Genomic DNA, 14,687 nt, shown 5'->3' on the forward strand with positions numbered 1-14,687 from the left:
GGGTGATCTGCACAGGACCGCTTAGCTTAGTGTGTCCGTTTGGCCCCCCTGTGTTCAGCTGCCAAAACCTATACGTACGAATTTATAGCGTGTGAAAGATTTCTGCATGTCCGTGTTTGCTGCGTGTACCAGTCTGAATTCCTCAGACGCTAGCAGGAGAGGTGATGTTTCTATGAAATTGTGTCTGGAACAGGAACAGGATTAGGAACTCTGAGCAGTGGCAACTTGTTTTGTTCCTAAATTGGGACACTGAGTGAAACTTGATAATTATAGTACTAGACGGGCATTTAAAATTCATCATTTACATTCCCTTGTTACGATTTCTTTTCATATTGTTGCTACGCTGACCTGATTTCTTTATCTGCCTAAACTACTAGAACTAGAGCATTTTGGTGTGGCTTGTGCTTCTGTAGACCCCTGCGAGGCTGTGTAAAGCACCTTGTCCCGTTACCTGTTTCCTGACGCAGTGCTGCCCCTTCCTTGTGCAGAAATAGCAATTGCATCTGCTGGTTAAAAGCTTGTTATTCCCTCTTGCAGAACATCTCTGTAAGCAGCAGTTGAGACCCCTGCGATGTCCCTGCTGTGTTTGGTGATACTGGTGTTTTCCAGCCTGCAATACTTAAGTGTTCATGCTGAAAGTTTTGGAAGCTCATGTCATTTGTTTTGTCATCTGCCAAATTAGTAGTAGGCCTGACAATAGAGTCCCAACCAGTAAACTGGTTAAATGGTCAACTTGTTGCATCTAAACAGCAATAAAGTATTTATTTTATGTTTATGACAGCTGTTTTGATTTTTTTTTTTTTTTTTTTTTTTGGTGTCAATATATACTGAATATTATAAGATTTTAAAGGGCATTTTTTTTTGTGGCAGAACTCTTACAATATTTTCAGGTTTTGACTTGGAAAGTAGTTTCTAACTTTTTATAAAAAACTTCCGGATATGCTAGTGTCTTTTCTTTGTCTGATTGCCATAGCGGAGCCCACACATATATCTCCTTATCTTGCTATAGCTTTACCAAGGTGGCTTGCAGAACAGCATCTTGGGATTACTAGAAAAGAGAAAAGGATTGTTTGTAACAAAAGAACATTTTAGATCTTTAGTTGGTGTTGCTTCATCACATCCCCAAAGAAATCTGTGATCATGTAGTAAAATTCCAGCCATCACCAGTCTCCTCCTTCCCACAAGCATGTGTATGACGGTCTGCAAAGGAGCCACTGCCACAGGTGGGCTCACAAAAACCAGGGCTTCCAGCTGGGAGTCTGCACGTCCCGTGCAGGTCTCTGACGTGGGGAGAGGTTTCGAAGGCATCTGCAGATAGAGCAGGAAAAGTGAAGTTGTCAACAGAGTTATCCTGAATGCTGCAGATCTCAGTATGAGTCTTGTAAGGAAGGAGACCAACTACTGTTAGGAAGGTGGGTAATCCATGTAATGGACTGAGAATGGTATGTGGTGTTACTTTCTTTGAGTATTCAGTGCGTTCTTATCTGGAAAGATGAATAAAAATAATTACTAGGAGAAGAAATTTCATGCTTAAAATTTGGAACCTTTGTAGAGATTTTTTTCCTCCTTTGAAAAACTCCAAATTAATTCTTAAATAGTATAAAACCTAAGGATTGACTTTTCAATCCAGATCCCAAACCTTATCAATCCCAGTGACTTCCCTGCATATCTTTCCCTTGTCTGTGTTAAACAGGGTTGGGTTTTGGTGGTTTTTTTGGCTACTATTTCATACCCATCCTTGGAGATGCTCAAAACCATCTGGGCATAGTCCTGGGCAGCTGGCTGTGGGTGGCCCTGCTTGAGTGGGGGGCTGGAGAAGCTGACCTCCGGGCTGGCTTCCAGCCTCAGCCATGCTGTGATTCTGTGAATGTTACCAGAGTTGTAAGGCGTATGGAAGTCTCAGCCCTTTTGATGGCCCACATGGATAGGAGCTTTACTGCTTGTACTTCTGGGGATTTCTTTTAACCTTAGTAAGAACGGAAGGCCTTTCTGTCCTTACCAGTCAGATGGGGAAGAACTGTTGATGTAATTGTCTTCAAGTAATAAAAAGTTTTTAAATGCTTTGTTTCCTAGTATTTTCCTAATGTTTTAGTAAAGGATAGTGACATTAAAAAATAACTTGGAGACATGTGGGAATAGTGCAGTTGGCTTTTTTAATTCTCGGTTCCCACCAACTCATTATACATGGGCAAGACCTTCATTGTGACAGAAACAGTCAGGAAAATAGGATGCAAAATAGAGCCTTATATATGAATCTGCAAATGAGCTTCATATTTATTAATCATTCATGGTTCCTTCATTCCCAGAAGCTTCAAAGTAGGATGCCATAACTAAATCTGATGAACGTTGATTAAATAGAGTGAAAAGCAGTTAATGTATTGTGCCAGATGCTTCCAAGAACATCTCTGAGGCAGCGATGAGGGTTATCTGCTGTCCCTTTGCTGTGCCAGTGCCCGACTCCCACCTAGGAGTTTGGTTCATGAAATGCAGTACTTCTGTTCGTCCTTAATCTTCTGTTGGAAAACTTTCACAAAGTTGAAGTATGGCACGCACAACTAAGAAAAATGCTATTTTCATTCTGTTTGGTGAGCACCGTGTTTTCAGTCTTCCAACAGCATATTGAGACACAGTTTGGTTTATTGCATAGACAGCAGTTGAGATGTTGTTTGTCTCATTTAGTATAATTTGGGTCCCTTCTTTTCTAGAGAAGCAAACAGCAGGGGGAAAAGCACCATAAGGATGTAAGCTCATATAGTTGTAGTATGTAGTGAAACAATCTGTGTCTTCTCACAGAGTCCAGAGTTCTTGAGAATGAGTTAGTGCCTGTGAACTTTGTCTTTCAGTGTAATGGGTGCCCGTTAACGTATAATGAGATGAAAGCTGGCAAAGAGTAAATGGCTTTTGCTTACTTGAAAGTTTCTGCAGGCACACAGTAAAGCGGAGCTGCTTTTGCAAAGTTTAACTAGGTTAAATAAAGTCGCCAAGACGGATCAGAGCAAGGCCACAATTTGGGGGTCTTCCTTGAGCACTTCATGCGTGGTTCTCCTGGGCTGTGTCACGGGTTTTGTTTTTAGCGATTTGGCATCTGCCTGTCTTAGAGGTGTTTGTGTTTCTGCGCTCTTTATATTGTGTTTAGAAATTTGGGGGTTACTTGGACAGAATTATCCTTCAGATCCAACATACTTTGGAAATGTGCTACAGACCATTCTGAACAGCTCTGCTGGATGCTGCCTGCTTCAGGAATCCTCATCCAGGAATGTTTGCAGGGGTTGTTTGTTCAGGCGTGCCAAAAACTGAGGGGGTGGGGTTTGGTTTGGTTTTGTTTTCTGTACGGAGCAATTTACTATTACAAGGGATGTATTCCCAACAGGATATTTATTTAGTGTCAAATGATTGTCCAGCACTTTTTTTTTCTTTTCAGGATAGGTTGGTGGAATGGGTTTAACATGAGCCATTTGGCTTTTGGACAGGTGGTCATTTTTGGATGTTTCAGATGTCCAAAACCATTTCAGATGTATGTTACCAAGTAGCTTAACTGAAACAAGTGAAGCAATTCCAGTTTACACCAGCTCAAATAAATATCTGGCACACTCAGTCATGAACAGGAATTTCTTATTCTTTTTTTCTTAATTGTGTGTTTCTCTTCAGTATGTTTTAGATGCTTTCATTGAGAGTTTCAAATGTTATACATTGTCTTCCTAAATGAGTTCACCATAGGTTAAAGAATAATTTTATTTCATTCTCTGTACATCAAACAAGAAAGATTTCCCCTTTTTCATGTGCTGTAGCAGGCATATAATTTCAGTATTACAGACCAAGCTGTGCAGGGGTTTTTTCCTGAGAATTTTCCTCTCTTTTATTGTTCTTACAAATAAGATTAAAGCTTGTATCAGATTTTTGTGCACGCCCACCCATGTCGCAGATTCTTCTACCCATCCACTTCTCCACTCGAATAATTTATCCTTTGTAATATTTGATTATATTTTGACATGTTGTGTATTAAGTTTTTATAAAAAAGTGAATGTATCTTCTGCTTAGATCTTCTAAATAGTCTGTTGCTTTACTCTAACTGGACTCCTTTGAAAGAGCTGTATGTGTGGCCTCTTAGCTCAAACCCACGTTCACTAAGTTTTAGGTGGCTGGGGACCCAGGCGCAGGTCCTGGGGCTGCTCTGCTCTGGAGACAGATGTAGCAGCCATGGACACTGATGGGGGAGGCAGTCTTGTCTTAACCTGGTTATGCCAAAGAGCATCTGCCAGAGTCCTGTGATCTTTATGTTACTTAGGTTTCAAAATCAAAGGATGGAGGAGTGCAGAGATACCAAATTTTATTGCTCTACAGCCTTGACCCTTGTTCCTGTGTGTTCTGATGCACTTGGAGCAGTGCGTTGCCGTGTCCTCCTGGCAAATCCTGGACTTGCTCCGTGCAAAGGAGGAAACCAAATGGGAAGAGGATTTCATTTGCACAGACAGCGGCAACTTGGTGTTTCGTGTTTCTGAGCAGAAACAAACTTTCTAGGCAAATAGCAGCATTGTCAGCTGTAGATGTTACTACTATATTTCTTTCTAACAAATAATGTAAATTAAAAGGATGCTGCAAAAATGACTTGTACTTCTGCAGTTCGGAACGAAGTTTGAGCTGGCACAAACCGCGTCCTTCTTTCCTTCACCTCCTCAACCCTGTGCCAGCGTAGAGTTAGTGTAACAGGGAATGAACTAATGCAGGGAACTGATCAAAGCTAAAGCTAATCTGGGAGGAAAAAAGGTTCATTATACCCCAGATTAGTGTGCTCACCCGGAGGTTTGTTCAGGGATGGCAGAGCAGGTGCCCAGGAGCAGATGCGGGGAGAAAGAGAATGTCTAAAACTGCAACCTGGTATGAAAAGGTTGTCATTGAACAACGCTCCTCCTGCCCCATTCCTCATTACTTATTGAACATCTCTAGTTCACAGTGGTAGGCTGTGTTATGGAAATAACTTTATAAGCAGTTTCGTGTTTTACCTAGGTGTGAAGGGTAATATTTTCCTACTCTCTTAATTTTGTTGTGTCTGTTACATGGGTTAATCTGTCTATAAATAAAATGGATGTTTGCAGCACAAGGGAAAGCTTCCAGACAGTCTAAATAAATAAAATAATAAATATGTTATTCTTATTTTTTAAACAGAAGTCAAAGAGCAATCTGCAGAAGAGGATGCCCAAACGGAAGTGGACAGCACCAAGCAGCTAACACCAGTCCTTCAGCACTCAGTATCCGAGGAGTCTGCAAGCTCCACTGCCTCTGTGGGTGTGGAAGCTAAAACCAGGTTAGTGAGCGAGGAGGCAGGGGCTGAGTCTGGGGTAGGGCTGGGAGTCGGGGAAGGGACGCAGAGTGCTCGGGGTGCAGGCTTGGTACACGCTGCTGGTGCTCTGAAGCGCTGGCAACAGCAGCCTGGGCTTCAGTCTGGTCGCTTAGTTGGCGTATGGGGAGATCAAGGTGGAAAGCATGTTCCTTGAGTGTTGTCCTCGGACTACACTGGTAAACCCTTGATTTACAGCATATTAGCTGTTTAAATTAAAACGTAAATGATATCAGATAAAACGTGGTTACTGAAGCTTTCCTACTGAGGGAACAGTGTATTAGCAAATCCATATAAAGTTATTTCTGAAGTTTCAGCCTGTATGTCTATATTTTGAGGAACAAAGTAAAACAAATCTCTTGTCATTCCAACTGTGTTCTTCCTTATTTCAGAATTTATAATACAAAAAGTAACGTTTGTATTTTTTTTAACTTTTTATCAATATGAATTACCCAAAAAGCAGTGAAAACGTTAATTACATTATTTGAGGAAAACCAGAACACACCGTCTGTGATCATTGTTGAAACAGTGTCACAGAATTCTAGCAGAGCTTCTCTGTTGAAGCCCTGATAACTGCTTTTAACCCAGTAGTGGGTCTCTTCTGCTGCAGAGATTGCTCTTGCCAGTTACCAGACAGTTACAGGTGTAATTATATTTTGACAGACTTGGAGAGAATCGTTGTCTTCATTTTACTTCCTCCTAATCCAACACAGAGCATATTTTCTGTGCACAAAAAATTACTTCATCTACTTGCTGCATATATAATTTTCATGTTTTATGTGCTCATAAACTTCTTGTGTTCCAGAAGATACTTCCCTTCTTACAGGGAATTTCAGTTAAACAGATCTTGTGTGTATACCTGAATGAAATACACAAAAATTTCTGTTCTTAATGGAATTTTCCAAAGCTGGTATTAAATGCAGTAAATATATAGAGCAACTCAGACTGAACAGCTGTTTCAGTTCTTTATTTGACCCTGTTTTGGATAATTTGCAAAAGTTTTGGTGTTGTTTCATCCGCTCTCTGTTCTTCTCAAGGTTGCTTTCTTGCTGTTATCACGAATAGTTGATTACAGCACTTTCGCTAGCCGTAAACTTAGTTTTTTAAAAGCTGGGTAACAGTCTTCTAAAAAAACTTCTGCATGGTTCTGAATCAGCCCTTATTTGCTCTCAACTTACCCTTCCTTCCAACTGGAAGTCTTGACTTCGATTAGTCAAGATTGAAAGGCTGTAACGGGCCCATTGCTTTGGCTGATCAAAGCATTAAGAACCAAAGTACTATTAATTTTTAATTAAAATTATAATGATCAGACTCTGTCTCTGACATTTTGGAAATAAATGCATTAAGGAGATTTGAAACAGTTAATTGGGAGTCATAGGTTTCTCTGACCCCAGGTAATTTTGGTTCCAGACTTAGATGCAGAATTGGCATTAGTTGCAGAAGTCACTGATGTCCTCATAACAATGGGGGGGGGGGGAAGATGTCAGGGGTTTTTTGGTACTGTGTCTTGAAACCTCGCAGAAGAAAGTATTTTCTGATCTGTAACTTCTTGATTGATCATCTGTATCATTGTCTGTGATGTGCTGACACTGCCAGCGTGCCGTGCAGGGGTAGGAGGACTGGATTCTGGGTGGCTTGACTCTCTTCTCGTAGGAGAAAATACAGCGTGTGAAGTAACATGCACTGATGACGTTCGGTTGTGTAACGGCGGGAGGAAACATATCAAGATTTAGGATAAGGTGTGACTCCATAGAGACTTTAAACCTGTAGCTTGAGGAAGTAGTTTTGATGCTGATTTCTAAGTAATTCATACTTAGCAGCTTAATTTTTGGGGTTTTTTGGTAAACTTTTCTGTTTCTGTTTTGCAGTATAAGTAACTTAATCCAGTGGGAATACATGTTTAGAAATAACTTTAGGTATGTGAGACGTAGGAGAATTATGGGAGTGTATTATGACAGTGCAGAAATTGGCCAGAACACAGGAAAGAACCAAAGCCTCCACCAGAAGTAGATGCAGATGTAGGAGGAGCTACTTTTGCATCACTTCTTTCAGAATTGAGTATAATCAATTCTGGGTTTCTGTCTTAGGTAGTGAAGATCAAGGAGTTAGAGAAGCACAGGACACAAAATGAAGTCTTTTATATGAAATAATTACGTAATTTACTACTGAAAAATAGTGATTTTAACATAGTAGGATAGATCAGAACTAGGATGGGGATTTCAGTAGCTGGGGGATTAGCCAAAGCTTGGCTTGTGTGATATTTTTCTCTGGATCCCTCCTGAGACAGAGGCTAAATAAGAACATTCAAGATAAAGGCAGCAGAGAAGATGGTCAATGTTGGAACCTTTCTGAGGTGGGATGTGAGAGTCGGAGAACTATTGACTGCAAATAGGATTGGGGCAGGGAATTTAATACCATTTAGGATTAGCGCTCAGAAAGCAGTGTGCTAAAAAACCCCATTAAAATAAATAGTCTCTGAGCCATACTGGGGTAGGGAGGCTGAAAGGGGTGAGGCGTGTGTATATGCTCAGGAGGAGTGAGTGAGTTATTGACCACGTGCAGGGAGGGGCAATAACGTCAAGTGAAGATAAACTATCAAGCCTGGCAGCGGTAAAAGTAATGCTGCCAACTCTTGTATATCATGAGTGTCATGGGTTTTGGAGCCTTTTCCTTTGGTTGTTCCCTTTTTCTTTTTATAAGCTTTGTGAGAAGCTTCTGTCAGGCCAGGACTTATGGCTGAGTGGAATCCAGCTTCTTCGAAAGGAATCTACTCCCTTGGTTTGTGCTGCCTGCAGAGAGCAGGGGAAGTACAGCCCATGAGGCAGGCAAGCAGCCAGAAACCGGCTGCGACTTACAGCAGAGCCCACTTCTACCTTCCTCCTCTGTTTCCCACATTGTCAACTCCAAGCATTAAAAGCTAATGAGAATGGCCTAGAAAAGCAATTTCATAGAAGAACAAAACACCTTTTGATTCATTTTACTTTCCGTCTACTTTCAGAGTCTGTAGATTGCATTAATTGCACATTTTCAGTCCTTTTGCCATAATCACAAAGACAGAACATTCTTAAAATAACTAAGTAGAAGCTGAGATTTTCACACAGCGTTTTGATTTTTGGTATTTTGGTCTGCAAAATATCTGCTCTTGTGAGACTGTTGCTAAAACTACAAAAAAAAACTCTGGCAACACACCTTCCTGCTTTCCTGCTTCACTTGTAATTGGACAAAGCACGTAATTTTCATTCCAGACTAATTGCACTGTTCCCCCTTATTTTGTTGCTGCTGCTAAGATCAAATTTGGAGCCTGGAGATGGAGGACTGGTGTGCTTTATTCCATCAAAAAGAAATGGTTGGTGAACATCTGTTGAATCTTGTTTGTGTGAACAAAGAAAACGGTGAAAAAGTAGCAGTGAACTACTTTATCTGTGTTCCTTTTTTTTTTTTTTCAGTCTTCAAAGACCATGCATTACAAAACTTGTAACAGTCAGTGGAAGAAGAAATTGTGGAGTAGCAGAGAGATTAGATAATCTGGGCAGAATAACACTGCAGCGATGGAAGGAGAAGCTGGATCTTTAGGCAGGAGGGAGTTAGATAAAATATTTAAGATTAAAAATATGTTTTAAAAATTGTTACAGTTGCAAAGTCAAGCACATATTTAGGAGATACCAGTATTAAGATTAATTTTGAGACTCTGTTGCTTTTCATGCATGTGTGTTACGATACAGTTTGAAGTTTTACATGAAAGTTTTTCTACAAGAATTCTTTCTGCAGGTAACAGACCTTATGCATGAAACGCGGCACTTGAAATCATTGCCGAGTTTTGCTTTTACACTTTCAGAACTAGATCTTTATAAGGATTTATAATATCTTCCTCTGAAGTCCGTGATTGACTTCTACACCTGCAAACTGGAGGTAGCATTCCTTTGTGTTACAAAATAAATTATTTAATAATAGTGAAGTAGTATTTCAGCATTATAACAATGACCAGTCTAGCCCAGGGTGAAATTATTGATTTGGCTTGCAAGGCACAATTTTAATGTCAGTAAGTAAAGACTAAGACCACACACTGAGAATGAGAAAAAATTCCAATATTTGCTGTTTGCCCATCCTGTCTGTTCATGCATTGACTAGGGAAATGGTGTCAAGAAGAATTTTATGACTGAGTGTTTTTAAAGCAACTCTACTTCATATTCATAGGGCAGGAAGGGACCTTTGGAAGTCATCTAGGTCCTCTCCTTTTGCAAGACAGATATCTACAGCTGTCATTCCTGATGGAAGTTTACATAAACTGCTCTTAAATCTTCCAATAATAAAAACTCCAGATCTTCCCTAAACAGTCCCTTCCAGTCTCTTCTGTGGGAAACGCTTTCCTCACATCAAACACAAACTCTCCTCATTCTCGGTTTATCCCATTATTACTTGTACCATCTGCCAAGGTTAATGGAGGATAGATTTGTGCAAAGGACTCTCAGTTTATTTCCCCGGCATGCTCTACCTCATAACAGAAATCCCAAATTTGTTCATACTTTCTTGTTAGATTATGATTTCTTGAGCTCTGATTCTTGTGGCTGTTTTGAGTTCTCTCCAGATGGTCTGCATCTTTCTTGAAGCACAGAAGGCTTATTGCACAAATGGGGCCAAAGGAAGGTCTCACAGGCAGCCTTAATCCTGCCTTTTTCTTAGGTTGAACAATTGACATTGTGACCATACTGTGTTTAATGCTCTCTTGTAGAACTTGTGCCTTGTGGGATTTGACACCCGTGATCAATGACGTTCATGACTGGGCTTTTAAGTTACACGGACCTTTACTCCTCGAATGAATCTGTTACCTAAGATGGTCCAACCACAGCAATGTCTCCTGTCCTGTGTGAGCAGGTGCTCCAGGTTGCTGGAGTGCCACTCTCAGCCTCTCACAGGTGTTTTCAGGCAGTTTCTCTGGGTCTGTCATGCTGCTTACATGCAGCTGTCCTGCCCCGGGTGGGCAGCAAGCCTAGCGCTGGCAGGTCAGGGCTGTTGACTGAGCAGATTTTCTTTCCTCTGAGAGATGGCAGTCAGACAGAAGCATCCAATGAGCAGGATTTCATGGCTGGCAGTCTGTCAGACCATGCCGAAGGACTGATAGCAACACTTGGTACACAATGTCCCATGCAGACCAAGCTCAGAAGTGGATGGGATGCCTGCTTTGTCAGAGGATTGCACAGATAAGTGTTAATCACAGGCGATGGTAAGAGTCTGGGATCTTAAGTTCGTTCCAGTGTTGAGCGAATACAGTGTCTTTGCTCATTTCTTCCAAATGTCACCTTTTCTGGTTTTGTTTTTTTTTTTTCACTTCCAACTTTCTTTGTCAGACTGGTCTTTTTTCATGTTGTTTGCTCCTTGTGAGTAATGTAATTGAATGATTCTTCATCATTTTGGTTCCCATTCTTTCTGCTTTTCTAATCCTAGTCTCTGCTCATCAGTTCTAATCCTTGTGTTAGCGTCCACTCAGTTGCGGTTTCTTCTTTTTTGGTTCTTTGCCTGATCTGCGTTTTCCTTCCCTCCATCTCCAGCGGCTCCCAGACAGGTGTTTGTGACATGGTATTTCTTCTCACCCCCTTCTCTGTTTTGTTGTTCATTTTCCTTGTCAGTCGAGGCGGGTGTTCTCTTCCTGCTTCCTTTGGCTTTCTGTGTATTATTCCCCACAGTCATTTGTTCTGTTTCTCCATCGCCTTCTATTCCCTCGCACAGCAAGCCCTCTGTCATGCCCTGCCCGTTCGTTCATCACTCCTTCCCTCGCTTCCGTCTCACAGCTGATTGAAAGTGCAGGCAATTTAAATGACAAAGTCTGGACTCGCAGCGTCCCTAAGCTGTAGTTGCAGAGATGATCTCGGTGAGTGTCTCTAACCCTTGCTGGAAGGATGTGTGCTCACGGGGTAAGGATGGTGCATATGGAGTCTGCTTGCACATAGGGACTGAGAGAGGATGGAGCGTGCTTAGAGAAGAGAGAAGTTTTGAGCTTGTAGCTTCCATGTGCTAAAGCTTTGCTTGTGCACATGTGATCTACTTTGGTGAGGCTAGAAACATTTTGACAAATGAGTTTGGACTAATTTTCATAGGGTTACGGAAAGTGTATCTGTAACTTCAAAAATGAATATAGTATAACTTGAAAAGTTTCACAGAGCAGCAGAAAGGTTGATCAAAGACATGGAGTAGCTTTCCTATAGGGAACAGCTAAGTAAGCTAGGACCCAGGAGTCTATGGAAGAGATTAGAGGAGGAAGATAAGAGGCTTTCAGAATCATAGGTGGGATGGGGAGGGTGGCTACATACTGACTGTTCAGTTTCTTTTAATGCAAGAAACAGGGTCATCCAATGAAACTTTGAAGGGTTAGATGCAGAATGAGGGAGGTGATTTGTTGCACAGCAGATAGTTATATAGCGTGACGTGGAAGTCCTTGCCGAAGGATGTTGTGGATTGCTGATAGTTTATGTGGGGTCAGTAGCAGACCGGGCAAGTTCATGAAAGAGAAACTGGGAATTACTGAATCTGTAGGGATCACAGGTAATACAAGGAGGCGCTGAACTGAAAGTGCTGGGAGTCATGGGTAGCATCATATGTTTGCCTTGTTCTTTAATATCCCCTCTGCATCTTCTTTTCTTGTCCTGGTTCTAACACCAACCATACGGGGCTGGATGAACCTTTGGACACTTCTAAGGTTCAGCGGGACAGGGTGCTGGGGCATCTTGTCTAGACCGTGCTTTTGCCCAGGAAGGTTGGACCAGATGATCCTTGAGGTCCCTTCCAACCTGGTACTCTATGATTCCGTGTTTAATGGGTCCAGTGTGGTGGTTTAACCCCAGCCAACAACTAAGCACCACACAGCCGCTTGCTCACTCCTCCCCCCTCCCAGTGGGGTAGGGAGGAGAATCAGAAAAAAAGGTCAAACTCATGGGTTGAGATAAGAACAGTTTAATAACTAAAATGAAATAAAATGTAATAACAGCAGCAGTAATAAAATATTATAATAATAATAGTAATGAGAAGGAGAGAAATAAAACGCAAGAAAAACAAGTGATGCCCAGTGCAATTGCTCACCACCCACTGACTGATGCCTGAGCAGCGATCCGCCCCTCCTGGCCAACTCCCCCCAGTTTATATACCGAGCATGTCTTCGATGGTATGGAATATCCCCGTGGCTGGTTCGGGTCAGCTGTCCTGGCCGTGCTCCCTCCCAGCTTCTTGTGCACCTGCTTGCTGGCAGAGCATGGGAAACTGAAAAATCCTTAACTTAGGATAAGCACTACTTGGTAACAACGAAAACATCGGTGTGTTATCAGCATTATTCTCACACTAAATCCAAAACACGACACTGTACCAGCTACTAGGAAGAAAATTAACTCTATCCCAGCTGAAACCAGGACACCCAGCACAGTTTTACTAAAGAGCCTTACTTTGTTGTATTTCATCTCTTCCGTAAACAGATTTCCGAAGAAAAAATACGAAGTTTGAATTACGTAGAACATCGTGTTTTTCCATTCTCCAATGTGACTGAACAATTTTGATGAAACTTTCTTGAAAAACGGCTATTTAAAGCCAATTAGGTATATGTTAAATTTCAGTAATTTTCAGGTAGTAAGACCCTACTTAGTGTTCCTAGGAAGTTGCCTCCTAAGAGGTGCTGCCACCTCTGCAAGGTTTGTGTGGTTTTGGTGTGATCTATGTTGATTTGCCAAGAGGGAATTTGGCTCAAACAGATGATACTTTCAGGGCACAAAGGCACACCGATGATAGAGGCCACAGCCTTCTTTATCGTTTGGGTTTTATCACTCAGAGGTTAAATGACCTTTCAGAATTACGTGGAGTATCACCTTTCAGGTATGTGCACAGTTGCATTCTATGTGGGATATTTGGTTGAGAGTACAAGTCAGTTCAGATGGACATTAAAGAATGATTTCTAGATGGCCTTGGAGTAGACCTCTAAATTCACTTGATTCAGCGCTGGCACTCTGGTAACCCCTCGTGCATTTAGGCTATGTGAAACAGCGGAATCACACAGAACCCCAGAATGTTAGGGGTTGGAAGGGACCCTAACTGAGCTTTAAACATTTGTTTAAGTTAAAGCTGATGCATATTGATGGTGAATAACAGCGTATTTTCATATTTTTAAAATTTTAAAATGTCAGTAAAATGTGTTGTTTTGGTGGTAGTGTTTGGAGGGTAATGTTTTCTTTCTTTCAAATGAGAAGAGTATCATTAAGTTGATTATATGGCTGTAGAACTCCAGCTGTGCTGGGTTGAAAAAATTAGAAAGCAATTATTGTCTCATGCAGTTTAATTGCTTTGTGCAAACTTAAAGATTTAAAATTCTTCACCTGAAGTTCATACAAACTCCCTCCCACCCTCCTTTTTTTAAAGGAATTGTTCTGCGCAAATAAATACTCTTTTTTTCAAAACCACCTCTGTGTAAGTGTCAAACTGCTTCAAAATTTCAGATTGTTTTGTGATTCCATTTCCTAGTGGAAGGAGAAGACTTTGCATGTCAAACGCTTAAATATAGCTTGCAGCTGAGAACTTTTGCGTCTTTCTCTTTGTGGTATCTCAGTGTTGTACTTTTCGTCCTTCTCTATCCTCAGTGTCATTCATTCAGAAGGGTGATTTATTGGGTTGTTAACCTTGTATCAGTGTGTGGTTGTTACACGTCACCTAATGTGCTTTGTTTGGAAGTTTCTTCCAAGTTTTTCAAGATTCTTCATTATTGAGGTCTGGATATTTACAAGATATTTAGATGAAGCTGAAAAGCTTAATCTAAACCCCTGAGTTTTAGAATAACTTCACCTCTCTGAATATCTCAGATATGTTAGAGCTCCCATTGATGCAGACCCCCGGCGTTGTTTTAAGCCAGAAATCTTTTTTTCACTTAAAATGCAGCTTGTGGGTCTTGATTGGAATTTACATAAATGATACAATGGTGCGTCTTCTCTAAGGAGAAAAAACAATTTACTGTTTAAATAACACAACATAAAATGAGAGTGAAGGCAAAGTAGTTTGTGCATTGGCACAACTTGGCATAGCTAAATAAGTAGCAGGTCCCCTGTAGCGTTTAATTTAGCCTTTTAACATATGTTAAAATTACTAACAGGGTTAGATGGGAGAAGAATTCTCAAGGCCAATTCACGTCAGTCTGCTTTGGTAATCGGCACAAACGATGCTCTGAAGTTCTGTTTTGTTCCCAAATACTCGATTTCATTGTGCTGAGCTTAATTTTAGTTGTGAAAAATAGATGTTAAAAACAGTATAAATTTCTGTAACAACTTTGCCGACATAACCCAGGGTTTTATGCTTCTTAGTTTCACCTTTCAAAAATGCTAAAGTGTTT

General features: G+C 41.0%; 1 protein-coding gene across 5 annotated transcripts in view; it reads left to right on the forward strand.

Annotated features, from left to right (window-relative positions):
- Nucleotides 1-14,687, forward strand: part of KMT2C (lysine methyltransferase 2C) — a 207,159-nt gene that overhangs the window by 58,603 nt on the left and 133,869 nt on the right. For all 5 annotated transcript variants that reach the window (XM_086466929.1, XM_086466926.1, XM_086466927.1 and 2 more), the window contains one exon: nucleotides 5,164-5,302. In XM_086466929.1, coding sequence (XP_086323055.1) covers nucleotides 5,164-5,302 — 139 coding nt within the window. The remainder of the gene's footprint in view (nucleotides 1-5,163; nucleotides 5,303-14,687) is intronic.

Source organism: Leptosomus discolor, chromosome 6 (assembly GCF_034619465.1).
Source record: "Leptosomus discolor isolate bLepDis1 chromosome 6, bLepDis1.hap2, whole genome shotgun sequence".
NCBI lineage: Eukaryota > Metazoa > Chordata > Aves > Leptosomiformes > Leptosomidae > Leptosomus > Leptosomus discolor.